Source organism: Typopeltis vanoorti, chromosome 1 (genome assembly GCF_054136105.1).
Source record: "Typopeltis vanoorti isolate ZY-2024b chromosome 1, IOZ_Tvanoo_1.0, whole genome shotgun sequence".
Classification (NCBI taxonomy): domain Eukaryota; kingdom Metazoa; phylum Arthropoda; class Arachnida; order Uropygi; family Thelyphonidae; genus Typopeltis; species Typopeltis vanoorti.
The window spans coordinates 129,370,318-129,393,472 of NC_143549.1; the positions used below are offsets into that span (position 1 = coordinate 129,370,318).

The 23,155-nt window shown below is 36.6% G+C and overlaps 1 protein-coding gene across 3 annotated transcripts in view; it reads right to left on the bottom strand.

Annotated features, from left to right (window-relative positions):
* LOC150110421 (haloacid dehalogenase-like hydrolase domain-containing protein 2) overlaps positions 1-23,155 on the bottom strand; it is a 71,145-nt gene that overhangs the window by 47,209 nt on the left and 781 nt on the right. For all 3 annotated transcript variants that reach the window (XR_016548410.1, XM_090393674.1, XM_090393665.1), the window contains exon 2: positions 18,109-18,317. Coding sequence is in view for 2 of the 3 variants with exons in the window: in XM_090393674.1 (XP_090249800.1) it covers positions 18,109-18,317 (209 nt within the window). In the remaining variant the exon portion in view is untranslated. The remainder of the gene's footprint in view (positions 1-18,108; positions 18,318-23,155) is intronic.

Genomic DNA, 23,155 nt, shown 5'->3' on the forward strand with positions numbered 1-23,155 from the left:
AATTGATGCAAAGGAGATTTTTCAATATATGACAAATAGAGAACTAGGGGTTATCCGTATTATTATTATTACCCCAAGACCTCATGGAGTCAAAGACTCATTTGGGAGGTCTTTTTATCACACACACATCTCATCATACCATGTCTTAAACACACTCAAACTCCTTACAGACACCACGCTCTCAGGCAAGGCATTCCAATCATTCACAACTCTGCACGAAAAAAACCTGCCTCTCACTCCCCTACTCACACCCTCTTTACACAGTTTCCAGGGATGACCTCTGGTTCTCCCACTATTCTCTGTAGAACTTCTCCACCACTGATCCTATAACAACCCCTTACCAATTTGTTGGTCTCTATCATATCTTCCCTCTTCCTCCTGTCCACCAGACTCTGCAAATTGCATCTTCTCAATCGTTCCTCATACTCGACATTCCAGAGGTCAGAAACTACCTTAGTCAGTCTCTTTTGGACCCTTTCCAACATCTCTTCATCCTTCTGAAAATCCGGTGACCAAATCTGGGCACAATAGTCCATGTGTGGCCTAATCAAAGCCTTATACAATGGAACAAGAATTTCCCTACTTCTACATGTCAGTGTCCTCCGCTTCTCAGAAGCCTTTGTGTTGTCTTCACAATTTCGGCGATGTGTCCCCTAAATTTTAGATCCTTATCCACTATCACCCCAGATCTCTTATTTCCTCTACCTCCAACAATACATTCTCACCAAGCATAAATTCTGCATCCCATCTTTGTTTTCCAAATTTTAAAACCTTACATTTTGCAACATTGAACTCACATCCCCATTTCCGTGCCCAATCACTCAATTTATTCAAGTCTTCTTGTAAGGCCACAACATCTTCACTACTCTTTATGGTTCATCCCAACTTTGCATCATCTGCAAACAACTGAATATCTGCATCCAAATCTTTGCCAATATCATTAATATACAAGTTAAACAGTAATGACCCTAAAACAGACCCCTGAGGCACTCCACTAGTGACTTTCATTTTCCTGGATATCACACCCCCATACACAACTTGTTGATACCTATCAGACAGCCAGTCTCCAATCCAATGCACTAATCTAATATCCAACCCCATCTGCTCTAGTTTGACTTTCAACTTATCATGAGGTACTCTATCAAAAGCCTTTGTGAAATCCAAGTATATTACTGTGTATCCTTCTCCTCTGTCCAAGGAAGCAGTCACTTTATTGTAATAAGTAAGTAGATTACTAAAACATGACCTCCCTTTAGCAAATCCATGCTGTCCATCAAAGATAATACCATTGTTGTCAACCCAACTCTGGATCCTAGTTTCACAAGCTTCTCCAACAACTTAACCACAACACCTGACAGGTAGGCCTATAGTTTGATGCTTGAGTTCGATCACCTCCTTTATGAAGTGGCACAATCTTGCCCTCCTTCCACTCCTTAGGAACTTGACCAAGTGCAAGACTTGTATTAAAAAAATATGTCAAGGCAGGTGTCAACTCCCTGACACATTATCACCGCGTATTGAAGAATATGCGGTGATATATTATCAAGTCCCACAGCCTTATTTACATCTAGTTTACTCAACTCCCCATACACCTCTTGCTCACTTACAGTCAGTCTCTCCTCCCCACCATCAACTGCTCTCAATCTCTCCATGAAGTCACATTCACAAGAATGAAAGATCTTTATGAACTGCTCATTAAGTATCTCCACCACACATTATGCAACAGCTGTCTATATATCATTTTCTCCAATCAATGTCATCCTTCCATAATCATTCTTTCTTTTGCTGGCTACATATCAAAAGAACTCCCTAGGGTTCTTTTTGGCTTCATTAGCTAACTGCTGTTCAAACCTTTCTTTAGCTACTCTCACCCCAAGTCACCCTCCTTGCCTGGTCTTTGTAGGCCTCATGAAATTGGTTATTTCCACTTCTCTTATGCTGTCTCTACAATGCCCTTTTTCTCTGTATCACATGCTTCATCTCTTTATTCATCCATCTCACACCTACCTTATTTAACCTTCTCACCCATGGAATTCAGTATACAAACTAGATTTTTTGCCTCTAGAGTGGTGAATGAGTGGAATGGGTGGCTTCTAAATCAGTTCAGAATTAGTCGTGAGTGCCCCAACAGTAAATGAGCTTAAGGAAGGTAAGATAGGTTTTGTGTATGTAAAAACAATAGTGTGGGTCTCCCATTATGAGTCTGCAGACTCTATGAAGATATGCATAAAATAATAATAATAATAATAATAATAATAATAACAATTTGCTTGCTTTTTATAAAAATGACAAGTAAATTGAATAAAGGGATGCTGCTACACAGGGGGGATACTGCAGGATTTTGCCAAGGTATTTGAAAGGATACCACATAGAACTGTTACATAAATTGCAGCAAATGGGGATGGATATAAAGCTGGATTAGGATATGAAAGTGACGGATAAACTTAAATAATAGTAAAGAACAATTTAGAAGAAGAGGTAACTAGTGGCATACAACAGATGTATAGATAGAGGATTAAGTAGTGGAGATGGTGGATTATGTGGAGTGCCCTCCCTCAATGAGTCCTTGGAGGTGTGGTGAAATAATAACAAATATAATAATAAGTTATTAATTATAGTCAAAATGTCTGGCATAGAAAAAATAAAATATGATATAATGAAATGCAAATATAAAAGAAAAAGCTTTAACTGAATCACAAGTACCATTTTAAAATGCCTTAATGTTAGGCTCGGCTGCAAAAAAAAACATCAATGAAGTTGGACCTCAAGCATTGATGTTTACCAATGATCATGAAACGAATTTTATATCCAGGCATGAAATTATGTCAGAAGAAAAGCTGTTATTTATTTATAGCATGCATCTTCACAAGAAGAAAATTCAGAAAAGCTGAGTTGTTGGGAACAACTGGAGCAACTAAGTCTACAATCTCAGTGTATTATGCCTTAATTGCATGTGTAGTACATTTCAAAAGGTATGTGGATATCTCAAGTAAGGGGATATTTAAGACTCTTATAACAAAAAACTGGAGTTTTCAGAATTAAGAAAATTTAGAAGCTAGCAAGCATAACAGAACATAACATACATGACCTTACTGAGTAATGGTTTCAAATTAAATAAAATACTGGAATTTGGATGAGTCTTGTAGATTTTTTTTAGTTGAATAACAAAGGTGAGCAAAACTGAGATCTTCAAAAGAATGATGGATGGTTCTCTTGCATTTTACACTAGGTGAAAAAAGATCATTGAAGGACAACTTATTTAAAAAAAAAGTTTTTTTCTGCAAACATTTGCAACTATAATAAATAACTTGAAAAGTGATTAAATAAAATGGAACAGCTAAAAATAAATAAAAGACTTTTTCAGGAAGTTACAACATAAGCAAAATATTAATTATACAAATAAATATAATAATTCTGATATTTCATTAATATTACACTGCCATCATCGGGGATCGCAGAACAATATGTGCATACAGGCACTAACACTGGGTAAATTAGGCTGAAGAAAGGCAACCAAAAGTTGGGCCTGGAGTAAATGGAATCCTCTAGTGGGTTAAATTGGGTGGTCTTGGCCATTGGGCCAGAGATCTCAGGATGAGTGTTTCCCAAATTTGGCAATCCAAATTTGTTGAGGTTTTGACAGTTTCTCAGGGTTGAGGCAGATTCCAAGAATAGCCTCTCATATATATATATTTGCTGAGGTGCAAAAATGGCCTTCTTTCAGCATATTAGCATGGTCAGAATGTCCAGAGTGGCTTAATGGTGGAATTGGATGTAGTCCATGTGTTCAGAAATTGTGATAATGTTCTGTCTGTTTGGCCATAGTAGGAAGTTTGTAACTGCAAGAGACTTAGTAGAAACCTGGTAGGTCTAGAGAATGTGGATAGTCTTTGGTGGAGCAGATAGGGGGGATGCTAATTTTTTGTGTGGTTTGTAAGGTTGAATTTCTTTAAGATTTTTTGTATTTCTTTAAGATTCTTTAAGAAAACAAAAAATAAAAATAAAAATTTTGATTTTTTGTTTTCCAGCTATCTGGGAAACATTTTCCCAAATAGCGATTAAAAACTTGCTCATTAGTTTCCAAATTCCTATTACATATACATAAACCCACATAACTATTACATAAGTCCACTGCTGGTGAACGTATCTACCTGTATGTGGGTAAATGGAACAATGGCGCACCCAGAGGGGGGGCTGGCCCCTCCCAAATGAATAATGAATTAGCGATCACTGCAGATGCATAGTGTGTTTTCTCACGTTGTCTACTCAACTCGTATCGACCCCCCACCCAAGATTAAACCCTGAGTGTGCTACTGAAATGGAGAATGTCAGGAATCCATCAGGCTGGAGTGTAACCATCATGTCTAGGAAGAGTAGAGTGTTGCCGCTTTCCTTTTCTAAGGTGAGCTGGATCCTGGGATACCTGACTGTTTAGATGTGTTAAGAAAATGTTCAAAGTATCCAAACCATGTGACCAAATGGAAACCACCTACATAGCATAGTCAAGCAGTGGGTTTATGTGCAGCAGAGTTTAAGGCATTTCCCTCATAGGTCTCCATGAAGAAGTTGGCCAGAGATGGAGAAAGCAAAGAACCCATGGCTGCCTTCTCTGTCTGTAGAATTTTCGTTGCCAAACAAAACAGCAGAGATCCCTGTTTCAGTTCAGTGAACTGAAATAGGGATCTGATTCAGTTCACTGAACTGAAACAGGGCTGAGATATTTGGAAGAAATATAGATTGGATAAGGTCTAAGATGTCTGAGTATTGAAATGTGAGGTTTTTTATACTGGTTTTAAAGTAGGCTGAGTTTTTTTATATGTGAAGGAGTGTTGCCAGTATATTGTAAAAGTACATTGGCTAATTTGTATGTGGATGAATCAATGTCATCCATAATGGGATGTAATAGCACATTTTGTTAATAGATTTTTGGTAGCCCATATATCCAGGAAAGGGGGGGGGAATATAGGAAACAACTTACAGTAGTAAAAATAATTACTGGAATTCTTTGGTCTACAGATGATATCTCAGGCAACATGTAGTAGAGTGAACATGAGGATGAAGAGTTTGTTTGGAATTTGGTCCTGATATTAGAGATTGGTTGTAATTTGGATAGCTTGTCCCCAAGAGGCAGACTTCAAAGGTATCAGGGAGAAAGGAATTTATGCAGAATTATAAGGCAGATGAGTGATCTTAAAATCAGTTATTGGCAGTTCCATGAATGGAAGAAAGATACAGTTTTAGTTTGACAGTTATACAGTTTTAGTTTGACTTCCACAGGCCAACAGGTGACTATTTGGGAAACATTTTCCCACATAGTGATTAAAAACTGGCTTATTGGCTTTCAAAGTACATACTATTTGAAATAAATTCTCTTCGTGTACCTCAACCTTCAATCATAACTGATTTTAAGATCACTCATCTGCCTTATAATTCTGCATAAATTCCTTTCTCCCTGATACCTTTGAAGTCTGCCTCTTGGGGACAAGCTATCCCAATTACAACCAATCTCTAATGTCAGGACCAAATTCCAAACAAACTCTTCATCCTCATGTTCACTCTACTACATGTTGCCTGAGACCTCATCTGTAGATCAAAGAAATCCAGTAATTATTTTTACTACTGTAAGTTGTTTCCTCTACCTAATATATACTGCTATAGTTAAATTATACCATAAATGGTCACTTGCTTTGCACTTGTCTTATCTGCCTAAACATTTCCTGCTCATCACCCTCTTATGTTTTCTGACCTATAGCAACATCCCACTAAATATTCTACTCTACCCTACAAAATACACTTCCAAAACCATTAGTGTCATTTCCTTCTAAATTCTCAACTCTGAGAGGATACAACTCATCACTTATCGTAAACAGAACTCCACCACTACATTTACTCTTCTATCCTAACAAAATATACTACAGCCTTTACTTTTATTCCTGTCAGGACAACCTCTTCTATCAACCATGTTTCACTGATTTCAGTAATCTCTGGACAAGGCAAAAGTTATCAATGCCACCAATCTATTTCCTTCATTCCAGAATATTCCTGGTATAAGAAACATCAATGCATTATCAGTATTCCTATTATATCCTTCAGACTCCATTTGATTCTGCAATATATCATACATTCTCCAACCTCCCAAGTGATTTATTCCCAGAAGAGACAGATACATGTCCTCAAGGAGATGTGTTTTGCATTATGGGATACTAAGGCAAGTGATGTGAAGTCATACCACCTTTACAAGTTGCCCCGGTCCTGAAAATACTTCAGGTGCAAACTTTGTTTGCTTACACGTAGATAAAGGATTAAACCGAGTATATAATTTCTTGGTATTTTTAATATAACCAAGTGAAAAAACTTCCAACAATCTTTCCATATGCCTATATATTCCATGTTCAAATGTAATCCATCCCTCAAATATAACTATCTTCAAATTCTAAGCATCTACACATTCAAGAACAGAAATCTGTCTTTATGTGTTTCATAGATTTTGAAAAAGCATTCGACAAAGTCAGACACACTAACTTAATAGAAGTCCTTCAACAAATAAGGCTAGACGAACAAGACATAAGACTAATAACAAATTTGTATTGGAATCAGTCAGCTACCATTCAATTAGACAACATTACCACCAGTGATATTAACATCAAAAGAGGAGTGAGACAAGGATGTGTGCTCTCACCACTCCTGTTCAACATATATGCAGAGGTAATCTTTAAAAAAGCATTGGAAGAATGTCCAGAGGGAATCACAATAAATGGAAAGATCGTTAACAACCTACGATATGCAGATGACACCGTGCTAATTGTAGATAATATTATGGATCTCCAAAAACTCATTGACAGAGTATACATAAAAAGCCAAAGAATGGGAATAAATATAAACATCAACAAGACAAAATACATGATCATCAGCAAACATCCAGCCTCATCAATGAAACTGACACTCAATGAGAAAAATATTGATCGAGTGTCAAGATATAAATATCTTGGTTGCTGGCTTAATGAACAGTGGGATCCAGAAATAGATATAAAGACAAGGATTGAAGTTGCATGGCAGTCCTTCATGAAAATGAGAACACTATTCTGCAATAAAGACCTAAACATGGAAGTCAGATGCCGAATGCTGAAATGCTATGTGTGGTCTATTCTGCTCTATGGAGTTGAAACATGGACATTGAAGGTGACAACCATCAAGAAAATTGAAGCCTTTGAGATGTGGCTATACAGAAGAATGCTAAAGATATCATGGACAGAAAAAATTACCAATGAAGATGTCTTAAAATCCATTGGCAAAGCTAAACATCTTGTACAAATAATCAAGAAACGAAAAACATCATATCTTGGCCACATCATGAGAAACAGCAAATACCAACTTCTACAAACTATTTTGGTAGGAAGAATTGATGGCAAAGGAACTAGAGGAAGAAAAAGAATATCATGGTTTGACAACATCAAGACGTGGACAGGAAAGAGCAGTGCACAACTGCTCAGATTAGTACAAGAGCGCAGTTTGTTCGCCAAGATGGTCGCTGACCTTCGATAGAAGATAGCATGATAAGAAGAAGATGCTCTCCTCCTCACCTTATCTGGACAATATGCTCACTATCTTCTCTCTCACTCTTTTGCTAAAATTCCTAACAGTAACAATTCCTCTCAGTTTTCTCACCACCTGATTCACACTACCTCTCAGATCATTTGCACCAACTATCTATCACTATCATCTCATCCATATTTTCACTTCTTCGTTGCTACAGTCACACTTTACTTAACATTCTATTCTGCACTATCTATCTCCATAAGTTATTTCTTTCACAGATCCATTCACTCCTTGTTCACTTGCATCACTCACTCTCCTCCAACAGTCCTTCCTTGTTCTCTCAACTTATCTACTTTTTAACTTTTTATCTCTAGATCACATACTATCAACTTTCATCCCTCTTTTCCTGGTTCTTTCATTCTCTGTCCTTCCCTCATTTCCATAACTTTCTCTCACTCCTAGTCTTATTTGTCTCAACATCATTTAGTCTTTCAAATTTTCTAGTCTCTTCTTTCACACATCAACTCATTTTTCATATATAATTTAGCTGTTTATCATCATCATCACCACCACCATCAATTTCCTGATATGCATGTTAAAGGGATGTTCAGGCTACTATGACAGCACTATGTGATTAAGTTTACACTGTTAGTGATCTCCTATCAACAATTTCTTCTATAGTCTATTACTTGTCACACTTCAGTATCGTCATATCTAACATTTTCTAACAATTTCATACTGAAAGTTTATTTTTCACTGATTAGACTATAATAAATTTAGTTTAATCCTTTATCCAAGTGCAAGCAAACAAAGTTTGAGCCTGAAAATATCTTCAGGACTGGGGTAAGGTAGTACAACACTGGGCAACTTGCAGCAAAGGTGGAGCAAGCTAACATCACTCCTATCTCAGTATCTCCCATAATGCAAAAACACATCTCCTTGTGGATATGTATAATGTTATGCATTAAGGGAAGGGCCACTACCCAGACTAGTTTCGACCTTTATTGAGGTCTCTTCAGTGGGAGCCAGGCCCAGAGGTGGAGATACCAGGCAGAAGCAAAATATTTTTAGGCGCAAACTTTGTTTGCTCACACTTGGATAAAGAATTAAACTAAATTTATTATAGTCTAACCAAGTGAAAAATAAACTTTCAACATCTTTCTCTAAATCCAGAGTAATTTAATAAAAAAGGTGGCACACCTTTTGGCATCTCCTATAGGTAAAGATGACCTGCCATTGCTTCTGCCTGGTATCTCCACCTCTAGGGCTGGCTCCCACTGAAGAGACCTCAATAAAGGTCAAAACTAGTCTGGGTAGTGGCCCTTCCCTTAATGCATAACATTATACATATCTGCAAGGAGATGTGTTTTGCATTATGGGAGATACTGAGATAGGAGTAATGTTAGCTTGCTCCACCTTTGCTGCGAGTTGCCTGGTGTTGTACTACCTTACCACAGTCCTGAAGATATTTTCAGGCGCAAACTTTGTTTGCTCACACTTGGATAAAGGATTAAACTAAATTTATTATAATATCATCATATCTAACTGAATCAATACACCTAGACCTTAATCTTCCTCTAGGTCTTTTTCCTGCTGTCTTGCCACAAACAGTTTTGCTAACCTTTTCCTCTACCATTCTATTTAAGTAACCATACCATCTTAGATTAGCCCTGCTCACATATTCTTGAATGCAAATGTCAGGTTCCTTCCCATGTCTTCACTTTTAATATGATTCTTCCATTAATGACATCTATTCACTTTACTAATCTTTCTTAGAACTTTCATATCCATGGTTTCTAATCTTTGATCAAGTGCTTTTTTCTTACCCAGTTCTAAGATCCATAACTTAAAACTGGTTTGAACACTGTAGAGGGTGGTCCATAAGTCACGATGGGGTTCAACAGGAGATCTACTCTCATACATCACCCATCGCTGGACAAATGCCATGGAGAAATTCAGCAAATCCCAAGTAGTTACACTTGATATCTCTAAAGCCTTTGAGCAGGTCTGGCACAAAGGCTTACTAAGCAAACTACCATCATTTGAACTGTCTCAGGACATCTGCAGATGGACATAGTGTTTGTCCGGACAGCTTCCTGTCTGGACAAACACTATGTGTGATGGTAGATGGCTCCCCTATCCTCTCACCATCCAAATGCTGGGATCCCACAAGGTTCAGTTCTCTCACGACCCTCTTCCTTCTATATATATATATATATCAATGACCTATTTCAGTTGACCTCTAATCCAATACACAGTTTTAGCAGATGACAGCACATTACACTCCTCCCCCTCTCATTTGACAAACTCTACTTTACACAACTCACTTCAACCTGCAGAACATCAACCACCACCACCACTGCCCTTAATTCTGACCTCCAAGCCATCCTCCAATGGGGGTCCAGATAACCTTGTCAACTTCAATGCTGGTAAAACCCAGTTCTGTCTTATTTTTCATAAAAAAATAACCATTTTCCCCCAACATTGGTTTTTGATAATAACACTCAAATTCCCAGACAAGATGAGATTTCTCTTCTCAGAATTACCCTGACATCAAGCCTCTCCTAGCATAAACACATCACAACCAGTGCATCCTCAGCTTCCAAAAAACTAGGTTTTCTCTTTCGCTAAGGAGGCTACTTCACCTCTAAACAGTTATTAACATTAAACAAATCACAAATCTGCCCAGCTCTCGAATACTGCTTTCACATTTGGAATGGGCTCCTAAAAGCTCCCTCAAAATACTTGACTCAATACAGAGGAGAGCAATTAGACTGATAAATGACCCATCTCTCACCAACCCGCTTCCCCTCACTTTCACACAGATGCTTGGTCTCTGCAATTTGTATATTCTATAAATATTTCCATGGGAAATGTTCATCGGAAACAGCATCAATAATTCCCCCACTCTGTACTAAGCCCATTGGAATACGTACAGCTGCCATCCAACATCCTTTCACAGTACACCTTGAAACCCACAGAACAAGTTTCTTTTCCTCCTCCTTGATCCCTGCTACTGCGGTACTGTGGAATAGTCTTCCCCCCTGGCGTATTTCCCAAGGAATATAACATACAGGCTTTTAATTCAAATGTAAACAAGTTTCTCCTTTCCCAACCCATATACGGTACTAACGTACTATAGGTTGACCAGCCAACCTCTTGTATATGGGCCCAACTTAAAAAAAATAAAAATAAATAATAGATGCTATCTGGATGAGAGAGAGATAGGACAGAAGTTGCATCCAACGACCTTTGCAAAGGACCATAAGGCATGACTACCATATGAGCAGAAGGCAAGTTTTTTTGCCATTGAATTTTCAAAGTTAGAGTAAGAAAGTAAAAATCGTAAGTATATAAGTTAAATATGATGGAAATGAATTATAAAGAAAGGCTATGATGGCAAATGATTTGATATGTTGTCTGTGTATAAGGAATGGACACAAATGTTTGGAGTGGAGTGAGTTTGAGGGAAGAATGGATTTGTATAAGAGGGATGGCCTACACTTGAATGCATTTGGCATCAGTAGTCTTGAAAAATTATGAATTGATATGAGGCCTAACACAGTCAGGGAAACTGAATTATGATGGGAGGAATCATGAGAATTTGTGCATAAGAGTGACAATGTTACGTAATTGTGTCAATGATGGAAATGGTTATTATTATGGAAATGATTATGAAGAAAGAGCAATTTGTGTTTGTCCAGTTCAGACCTATCGAGCATGTGTAAACATGTCTGTATAAGTAAGAAACTAGATAAGAACAGAGGTTTGCAAGTTGTGGAACCATGTTGCACAGACAAGAGTAAGAGTATACAAAAAAGTATGCAGGTAACTTGTGTCTATACACAAATGCTAAAATAATAAAATAAAGGAGTAGAGTTTGTTGCCTTGGTTAATATTACTGGGACCTCAACATTATAGGCATTAGTGAGACCTGGCTATCAGAAAAAGATATACCAACTGGTGTCAAGTGCAAAGGGTATAGTATTTTTAGAATGGATAGGAGAGTGGGTGGGGATGCACTTCTAATGATATCAGATGACTTGAATCCAGTTAGAGTTGAGACCTATGGCTTCAATCCTAGTAACAGTTTTTCATGTGGCAGTGAGTTTCAAGCCATCTGGTGTGAGGTAGAGTCTAACAAGATTCAATACTTATTGAATCTTGTTAGACTCTACCTCACAAAGTGGGGTGTTGTTACAGACCTGGTGGATCAGTTGCAAGTGATGAAGAAATGCACCACCAAATAAAGATGATGGGTGTGAAAAGAGTAATCATAATGGAGAACTTTAATTATTCAAACAGTGATTGGGTAGCATGAAATTACATGAGAAGAATGAAACTGAATTATTTACTGAGCTGCTGTCAGACAACTTCCTCAAGCAGCATGGGAGAAGGAACTCATGGTCAAAGAATGTTAAATCTGATTATAGTGTTGGGGGGGGGGGGTTCAGTTAAAGACATAACTATTCTGCCTCTGGCTGGTGACAGTGATCATGTAGTACTCACTTGGGAGGGCAGCTAAGTTTATGAATGTTCCATTCAAAAAAAAGGTTACATACCGAACTACAAAGCAGAAAATTATTTTCACCTGAGGAGTATGCTGGGTTCTGTCCCATGATATCAATTGTTGGATGAGGAGGATATCGACAGTGCCTAAAAAGTGTTAAAAGCTACTAAATGATGCAATATCAGAATGTGTCCCTAAAGTTTGAAGAATAAATACAGTAGATATGAAATCTACTCTATTGTTATGTAATCTAATTAAGAAAGAAATTCTTCAGAAAAAAATGATGCGGAAGGAATACCATGTGCATAAGGATGATGTCAGTTATGATAATTAAACAACAGGCCAGAAGAGTCACAAGTGTTGTGTGGAAAGCTAAGTCTGAGTATGAAAAGAAACTGGCTCTCCAAGTTAAAGAAACCAAAAGAATTCTACTATTATGCTGCAAGTAAAACAAAGAATGAATTTGAAAAAATAACTCCACTAAATGCAGATGATATGTGGGTGACTGATGCAAAAGAGTTTGTTCAACTAGTGAGTAGCCATTCTGCTAAAAGCTATAAAGCTGGTAACGCAACACTGAACTCCCCGCTACCTCTTCACTATATAAAGAAACTCGTGTACGAGGAGGAAGTACTAGAGCTGCTGCACAAGTCGAATAAGAATTCTGCAATAAGAACTGAAGCTAAAAGAGTGTTCAGCTGAATTGGCTATTCCTTTGACCAGGCTAGATAATTTGAGTTTCAGAACAGGCAAGATTCCACAAAGTAGAAGGAATGTATGGTAATCCCATTATACAAGGGTATGTAAAGACTGATGTATACAACTACTGACCAATTAGTATCTCAGGAGTGGTGGTGAAGATTTTGGAAAAGTTGGTTATGGCTTGCATTCAGAAATGGATCAACAGAGAATCTCTACTTTGCAACAAACAGCATGGGTTTACTAAAGGAAGATCATGTTTTAGCAACTTGGTCACATTCTATAATAATGTTACCAATGAGTCAGACAAGGGAATGGATACACCATGATACTTTTGGATATTGCTGCTAAGGCTTTTAACAGAATACAGCATGGAAGACTGTTACATAAACTGGAGAATATTATTATTTATTATTATTTTGTGACACCTCCAGGGAGTTAAAAGACTCATCGAGGGGAGAGCACCAGCTCTACATCTCTTACTTATTTTCATAGTCTGTCTTTTTATTGCTGATTTTCATATACAGTAAACCCTCGATTTAACAGACAAAATTTCTGATCCATATGTCACATGAGAAAATTAACACCCTGTTAATTTAATAAATGCTTTCAACCAAGATTTGGTTATAGTTAAATTAACAGGTTATTTTTTGTTATTAATTTCCTGTTATTTTTAACAAATTTTGGCGAATAGGCCATCATATGTTGGAAAAACACTGTAGTAATTTAGCTGACATAAATGAGTCACCATTCATAAAACATGTTCGGTAAATGATTAGGGCATGATCACACCAATCTCACCTAACTGGTTCTTTTGTCGCGTGGCATGACTTTCTGCGGCAGTTTTATTACATGCATTTTTGTAATTTTAAGGAGTTAATTATAAAAAAACAGCAGAATTCAAAAGTTTAAAAAAAAATGTATAGTTTTTCAAAGCAGGATTACCTAAGCTAAGGTACTAAGATTACCTAAACCAACAACAAAATATTGCAGTATAATGTTACAGATATTTTTATTTTAAAAAATTCACGATTTAATGGACACCCCTTAGCTCCTATTAGTCCATTAAATTGAGGGTTTACAGTATATATACATATATATATATATGTGTGTGTGTGTGTGTGTGTGTGTGTGTGTGTGATAGACAAGAGGAGGACAAAGTATGCATTAAATTTAATGCATGCTTTGAGACTATAGTAGTGTTTCGTAGCCAATACTTATCCTAAATGTTTATCAGGAAACACAGAAATCGTTACTCAGGGTGCTAGCATGATCTGCCAGTCCCGACTTGCAATAATATATGTAATTTTATGTTCCTTGTGGTGAATGTTAACAAATCTTCCAACTGCCCACAGAACAAAGTGCACATGAACTTTATATACTCCAGGATGTGTATAAAGAAGGGAACATCATGAACTATTTTTCTATTTTATAGGGGATTATAGCCACTGACTAAAAAATGTGGTGAAAATAACTGAATTCTGTGTCAAGAGCTCCATTATAAGAACAAACAGCCCTGGTAACTATGTATATTTTGAAGATACTAGACTGTTCTCAAGAAAACGGTGTGTGGATTTCTTAAGAGCAACAAAAAAAAAAAAAAATGAAATGAAATAATGGACCATTTGAAACACATTTGACTAGTATGTCTAGGAATGATAGTTATTTTTCATTTTGTGAAGTGTATTTTTGATGTTGGCTATTTAAATGCATATCTAATGTGCCTTGGCCATAGATTGAAATAACAAACAGCTAGACTACTGGTTTGAGAGTGTAGCAGTATTCTCTCTAAGTGTTTGGTAGAGAAATTTGGAAACTGGTGAGAGATAGAGGGAGGGGGGGAAGAGACCCATTATAATTGTTTGTATATTTTTACCTTCCATGTAAAATAATGTGAATGTATGGTAAATTAGAATGAAGTTCTTCGGGGGGGCTCAATTGGGTGAAGGCACTACCAGTGATACATGTCTCTGCTGCGTAATGATATCACAGATAATCATGATGTCTGAATTTTTGAGGATAAAAGTTATTAGAATTTTGAAGTGAATAGAATTTTTAATGGAGAGAATTGCCTGAAAGAAGGAGGCAAATGATTTTTCTAATTGTATAAGTGAGGGTGAAACTGTCTATACTATCAACTACAGGATGAAGAATTAATTTTCTTTAGACCTCTCATACCTATAGCCTCAGGTCTGTATGAACAGTCATTTTTAACTCAACTCTCAGATTAATTTGTTGAATGTATAAACAGAACTAAGATAACATCGCCTACAAAAAAAAAGATGAAAGATTAACAAAACTAGTGTCATCATCATCAAATTCCTGACATGTACCCTCAAAGGGTGTACAGGATATTATAGTACTACATGAAAAATTTACGTCATTACTAACTTACTATCTACAATTTTCCTCAAAATCGGTCTGTTACTTGTCAAGACTCCAACATTATCATATAATAAAATTAGTTTAATCCTTTATCCAAGTGTGAGCAAACAAAGTTTGCACCTGAAGTATCTTCAGGACTAGGGTAAAGTGATACAACACCAGGGCAACTCGTTGCAAAGGTGGAGAAAGCTACCAAACTCCTAACTCAGTATCTCCTATAATGCAAAACACATCTCCTTGCAAAGAGATGTGTTTTGCATTATCTCCTAAGTATCTCCTATAATGCAAAACACATCTCCTTGCAAGGAGATGTGTTTTGCATTATAGGAGATACTTAGTTAGGAGTGTTGGTAGCTTTCTCCACCTTTGCAACGAGTTGCCCTGGTGTTGTATCACTTTACCCTAGTCCTGAAGATACTTCAGGCGCAAACTTTGTTTGCTCACACTTGGATAAAGGATTAAACTAATTTTATTATACTCTAACCAAGTGAAAAAATAAACTTTCAACATCCAACATTATCAGATCTTTTATTATTATTCGTGACACCTCCAAGGAGTCCGAAGACTCATCGTGGGAGGATACCTACAACTGTCTCAACCACTACACCGAACCTCTACTACAATCATCTCCATCAACGCCATCTACCCCACCTCCACCACAACAACTAGTATTTTTGTCTGTAAATTGTGTGTGTTCTAAAGGGCCGATTTGTCTGCATGCGGGATGAAAAACCCGAGTTTCCGGGAGAAAAAACCCTGCTACCACCGTATGAGATCAGCTAACTCACCTTCGATTGAAATTGTCCAGATAAAGATTCCTCCTGTCGCGACGAGAATCGAACGTAGGCCTATTCCAATCGAAGGGCACAATATACCGTTGTTCTTCCAATTGCACTACGGAGGCACTAAAAATAAAAAAAACTTATATTTCTATCATCTAAGGCACTTTGTACCATATCAATCCATCTATATCTTGGTCTTCCTCTGGGTCATTTTCCTGCCAACCTGGCAGAGAACACTTGTTTTGCTAATCTTTCCTCTCCCATTCTGTTTAAGTGACCATACCACCTGAGATTAGCTCTGCTAACGCATTCCTGGATGCTCACAATGTCAAGATCTTTCCTAATATCCTTGTTTTTAATATTGCCATTGATGCCATCTGTTCACTTTTCATTTATCATCTTCACAAAAATCGTGCCAAAGAAGCAAAAATGTTTTACTTGTTCTACAGGTTCCCCATTCACAACACAGTAACAATTTCAACAGTTCTACCTATTTTCATTGTCTTTGTCTTTTTAATGCTGACCTTCATACCATATCTATTACAACAGTTATTCAATTTAGTCGGAGAATCTTGCAAACTTGTACTGGATTTATTTAGAAGTATAACATCGTCGGCATAAAGTAAAGAGCTGACATTAACATCTCCAATTCTGATATCATGTTTAATACCACTTTCCTTCATAATGTGATCCATATAGATAATGAATAACAGAGGGGATAATGTACATCCTTGTCTTGCACCAGATTTAACATTGAACTATCTTCCTGTACTTCCTTCAATTCTAACTGCTGACTTACAACTCAAATAAAGACTAAGTATTGCTTGATATAATGCCCCATTGACACCATACAACCATAGCATATTGAATAGCTTCTCTCTTGGCACCTTGTCATATGCCTTTTCCAGATCGACAAAACTTAAATACAGATCTTTGTTATATTCCCATGCTTTCTCAACTATTTGTCGTAATGTGAAGATCTGATTCTGACAGTCTCTATTTGGCATCAATCCAGCTTGTTCTTTCCACAATTCTTCTCGACCGTTTCTCAAGTATACTTACAAAAAAAAAAAAAAAAAGATGAAAGATTAACAAATCTTGCCAGGAACACTCAGTAAGGAAGTACCTTTGTAGTTCTCACATTCAGTTTTATTTCCCTTTTTATATATGGGTACTATTAGAGCTCTACTCCAATCATCGGGAATTCGTCCCTCTGTCCAGGCTTTCTGAACTATGCAGTGCAGCCACTGTAAGACTTTTATACCACCATATTTCAGATCTCACCAGTTTTTGTCTTTTTTGTTTCCGTCACCCCCTATTATGTCGATCTGGTACTTATCTAATTTCTCATGTTGATAGTACCAATCTTTAACTCTGGTGATGTTGAGTTGGGGTGTACTTTCAGATTTGTTCCATTAACTGACTTTTCACTGTTCGCCCTGGTTCCCTGGCGAAAACAACGGGGACCTTGTTTAACCGGGCGACGCCCCAGCCGGCATGAAATTTTGTCATGTTGTACCATAATTTTCTATATTGGTTTAAGCCAATAAGAATACAATTTGGCCGGCTAAATCCCAAATTGCCAGCCCATCGTCATTCGTTCGGTATCCAGGTAGATACCCAACAGGGTGCACCACGAGAAGGTGAGGATTGGACATTAGGTCAGAAGCCCTGGTCGGTTCTCTGCATTTCTTTAAAATCTATGTGGTGGTCTCCTCTCAGTTATACAGCTTTGACCCTTAAGAACCCCTCCCCCCCAAAAAAAATGAAAGTAAAAATAGCAGTGGAAAAAAATCTACAGGAAGACCAAATTATAGGAAAGTTGATGCAGTTAGAAATCTCTGATCTTATTATAAATATTCCAGACATCAGGCAGATTTGTAAGAAATTTGTTGCTTGGAAACTACTCATGAAATTTTAATTGTATTAAACTTACATGATACACCTCCTGAGGGTATATGCGAAAAAAATTATGAACCCAAATTATAACACTGTTTTCAAAAAGAATTTCTATTTGGATAAATTCTGTGTTGCAATTTTATGCACTACATAAATGAAAAAGGAAACAATACATTATAGTGAAAATTCAAATGACAAAAAAGGTTAAATGCCACTGAAAGAAACTGATAATCATATAAAAATAAACAAACATGAAAACACCATATAGGCATAAGGGTATTTGATAGTAAAAAATACCTTCTAAGTCTTCTAATGCTTCCTTTTCAGCAATTAGCATAGGTCTCAAACCTTTAGATGCAACGAAATCTTTAAGTGCAAGCAATGATGTAAATATTTCTTCTTGTCTTATTGAAAATCCTATTCTTTTAAGGCGTTCATACAAAATACTTTTTGATTCCTTACTAGTGTTTGTTATAAAGCGCAATTTCAGGTTGCTCTTTCGGAGCCTAAAAAAAAAAATTTATATCAGGAAGAGAGGTTTATTTATATATATATATATATATATATATATATATATTATAATAATGCCACAATTGTTTTGAGAAGTCCCATAATTTTTTCTTCTAATTTCATGAAATCAATATTTGTTATGGGATATCATTTTTTTTTTTAATATTAACCCCACACACAATAGTACTATCATGTTGTAGGTTTTTGTGACCTATGTGTGGGCAAAAGGTTAAGGAGAAAGAAGGAATCTAATAAGTTTCTTGAAAAGACAGGTCGTACTCATTGCAGAAAACAGTAATGGGAAGGCTTCCAAAGAACAGAGATAGATGGAATGAAAATGAGAAGTTGGTCTGATATGTTTGGAGTTGAAATGTGTATGGATGTCAACTAGCAACTGCTTGTGTTCTGTATATGAATAGAGGAAAATAGAGGAATGGTGGTGGCTCGTTCAGTTCAGAAATACTCAAGAAAGTACCAATAAAAAATATAAAAAATTAAAAAAAGGCATAATACAAAAACAGAATATCTGTGAGAAAGTAACTGAAGGGAGTTAGAGAATGGGTGACCTATTAATAAGCAAAAAGCCTTCTTCTGTATACAATCGTTTCACCACACAAAATGTGAAAACAATATTCTCAGGCAGAGATTATGTTAAAACATTTTATAAATCCCAAGTCCAGGCAAGTTGGACTTGGGATTTATAAAATGCTAGGAGCAGAGCAGATGAAAAGTAGTATTTTGAACAAAAAAATAAAAAAGATTTTTGAAAGCTGAGAAGGTATGGATGTCATATGAAAATCAGAGCAAGAGAAAAACTAATTATGACTGGAATTAGAATATTATCAAAAATAAGAGTGATGTATGATCTTTCTTTCAGGTAATAAAACAGGACTTATTTTGGACAATGAAATTCATTAGTCTGTCTGCACCTGAGACTTGAGAATGGTGAAGAATCAGCATATAATTTCTTGGTATCTTTAATTAAGAACAATGCAATTTAGTATAGAAAGAAGTATGCTTGGTATCACAAGGCTGGATCACAAAAGGAATATGTCGATCGATAAGAAATCAAACCAAAGTCTCTGACATCATAGGAAGAGTGAAACATCCAAAGTGGCAATGGGCTGGGAATATTGCTCAAAAATAAGATCAACGATGGACAAAAGAAGTACTGGATTAGATTTCACAGGAGGAAAAACAACTACGACGCCAACCTAAATCACAGTGAATTGATGATATCATCAGATTTGGAAATGATATCATCATTGATCTTTAAAAGGCCTTCATCCAGCAGTGGACTGACAATGATGATGATTATTTTGATACTTTTTAATTTTTTAAAATATTTATAGCTGCAGAAATAATATCTCAAGATCAGAGATAGCTACAGAAGGTTCTTTCACTTGGTTACGAATTAAATTATACTTGGCAAAAAATTAATTCCTTGTTTAATCTTCTACTGAAAAGTAATAAACACATCTTCATGACTTTGAAAGAAATGCATTGCTTTGGGAAAAGAGTTAGTACCCATTAGCCCGCCAATGAGTACTAATGTACTATAGGTGGGTTTAGAACCTTTCAAGAAAATTTCTTGTGAAGTATTATTTACTCGCTGGCCAGGTTGCACAAGTAATTAGCATATCCACTCTCCAATAACAGGATGTGGTTTGGAATACTGCTGTGGACATGGATATTTGTGAGCATCTTTAGGTAGTAGATAAATTTCAATGCCACTATGAGGGTACTACCTTGCTTACTGGAATCCTAAAGTGCTTGAAAAATTCCATGTTTGGTCTCTAGAAAAGGACATCTGAATCAGGTAAAAAATGAATAATAAATATGAAAATATTAGTAAAAATAGAAAAAAAAATCCTTAGCCCAACAATGGGCACTAATGTACTGTTTGCAATGTTTCATAGGTGAAAGTTAAAACAATTCTTGAGGCAGTGTCTTGAGGTTGTGAAAATTCAGAAAAGGACATATTAGATATGAACTATGGGGAATAATATATGTTCAAAGTAGGTCTTACCTTAATTGGGAGGGGGGGGGAACAAAAGGGCCCATGAGTGTGCAGCATGAAAGAATGAGGAATAGGAAAGTAATAAAGGCAGCATTGCTTTACAAAGGAATATGATGAGCATGGTGTATGGAGACAATCAGTCAGAATATGCCAAAAGAGCATCTGCTGGAGAAAGGATGGATAACTAGAAGTAACACCAGTTTGAAGAGAGGAGAAAGTAAATGAAATGGCTGGAACAAACAAGTTGAGAGGGTGCATAAATCAAATGGCATGAAATTTAAGACTCACCTCAAATACCAAAAGGAATAAGATAGTAAATGCTTTACCTATGCATGACAGTAAGCTGAGCAGACAAGCATTTGCTGATAATTTAATAGCAAGAGTGATCAGAAAGAGGAGTTTAGAGTATGTGAATGTGTGAGATTAAGATGATGGGCAAGGACAAATGTACAAAATCAGATGGAAGGGGAACACATAAACCAACTTTCCAAGTACCTTAAAACCAAAATCCTCAGATAATGATCATAGATTTGTTAGATTTGTCTAGCATCCTCTATTTTTAACCCTTTCTTTTTTTTTTTAAAAAACTACTTTTAACCATTTTTAAATGTAGCACAAATCATGTATGATGAGACCAATGTGCAGCAGAAATGTGTCAGAGGTACAGCAATGCGTGTATTGCCAGGGTATGATAATGCAGTGGTTGGAGAAAGGGGCAGTGATAATGAATGAGATGATAGTGAGAATGCTTAGGAAGAGAAGTTTAGAATATGTGGATGTGTGGTGTACATTTCAGAATAGAAGTGAGCTGCATGCAAGAGATGGATTGCATTTGAACACAGAAGGATGCAGACATTTGGAAAGACTTGTTTCCTGTGCTCTAATATGCTCTTAGCATATTAGAGCACAGAAACTAGAAATGCAAGGGGAGAACATAGCAGGGATTGCCTTATAGTAACTTGAGAAATGAGTGTGTGTACACTAAATTGCAGAGGGTATTAATAGCTATATGAATACTAACAATGCACTGGATTTTCTGTATACAAATGCTAGGAGCATTAGGAATAAAGGGAATGAGGAAAAATGGTGTAAGATATGGTGTGTGGCATGAGATAGTTTATAAGACAAGATATTCAGTGGGATATTGCTAAAGACCATGGTCATGAGAGGGAACATTTAGGCAAGTGATCATTCTGGGGACTTCAACTATAGCAATATAAACTAGGAAGAGGAGGCAGCACAACATAAAGTACTAAGGGAACCGATTTTTAGAACTGCCTTAGGCAGCATGTGGTGAAGTAGGGGGAGGTCTGCCCTGGGTGGCACTTTGAACCTTTTTGAACTTTTGTAGTTAATTCTAAAAAATCAGTCTCAAGACCTCATTTCCAAATATTGCAATACTGCTGCGAATTTTCCTCATAATTGCTGTAGGTGTTGCTAGTTGTGAGAGGAGTTTTTCTAAATAAAATTGATTAAGAATTATGTACATTACTATGAAATAGACTTCACCATTGTCATCGATAATTTTTCTAACAGAAAAGCAAGAAATATAACATTTTAGAATGTTGAAATTAAAGTTTTACTTCAAAAATAAACATAGCATTTTAATTTATTTTCGTATACGTCATTTTGACTTTAGGTAGTATTTTTGGTGTGTATTGAGAGGGGTGGCAAACTCAGGGATCGCCCTGGGCAGCAAAAGCTCTAGCTACACCACTGGGTGAAGAGAATGAGGATGAAGAGTGGACTTGGACATAACATCAGAGGATCTGATTGTGAATGGAATGTAATACTTGCATTAAATAAAGTGGTTTGCTGACGATGCAAAGCTAGGAAGAGTGATATTTAATGAAGATATCATAGAGATTCAGCAGACTGACAAACAGGCTGACAGTTTAACATGGCCAAGTGTAAGGTCATGCGCTTTGGGATGAAGAGATCACAAGATGTATACTACAATGAATGAAACTAGACTGCAGGAAAATGACAAGGTCAGGGATTTGCATGTGATTGCAGACAGGAAATTGAAATTCAGAGGACATATCACAAAGGTCTCTAAAGCACATCAGATTACTTGAACGGCAAAGAACACATTGACAAGCAGAAAGGAATATTATGGTTTCCCTTTATAAGACTTAATAAGGCCACATCTAGATTACTAGCATGGAACTTATCACTTAGATTTCATGCAGAGATAGTGGAGAGGATCTAGAGATGAATGATTAAGATTGTGACAGTTCTATGGAATGCTTCATATGAGGATAGATTGAAGGGCTATAGGATACAAAGACATAGTCAAATGAAGAGATAACATGACCAAAACATAAGAGGTATTATAGGACTGACAGTGAAAACTTTTTTCAATACATAATAGAATGGGAGAGAATAAATGATTACCCTTAGAAAGGGTACAAAGGTTTGGTTAACAAGAATGTTAGGACTATATTTGTTGTGTGGAGGGCAGTGAATGGTTGGAATAGATTACCAGACCAGGTTGTAAGTACTTCGTCAATAAACGAGTACAAAGAGAAGTATGGCAGGTATTTTGTGAATAATGGTATGGGACTCCTGTAATGTGCATTTGATCCCATGGAGATACCCAAAAAAATAATGTGAGTTAGCTGGTCTCATAAAGAGGTGAAAGGGTATTCCTTCCTTGAAACACAGGTTTTTAGTCCTATCAAATTGGCCAGAAGAACAATGCAATTGACAGATATAATACACTGGCTTTATAGCCCTGGATGCTTCAACTGAAATTTTAAAATGACAGCCGAGATAAGAGCAAACTACGTTTTGCAGGTAGAGAAGAAGATT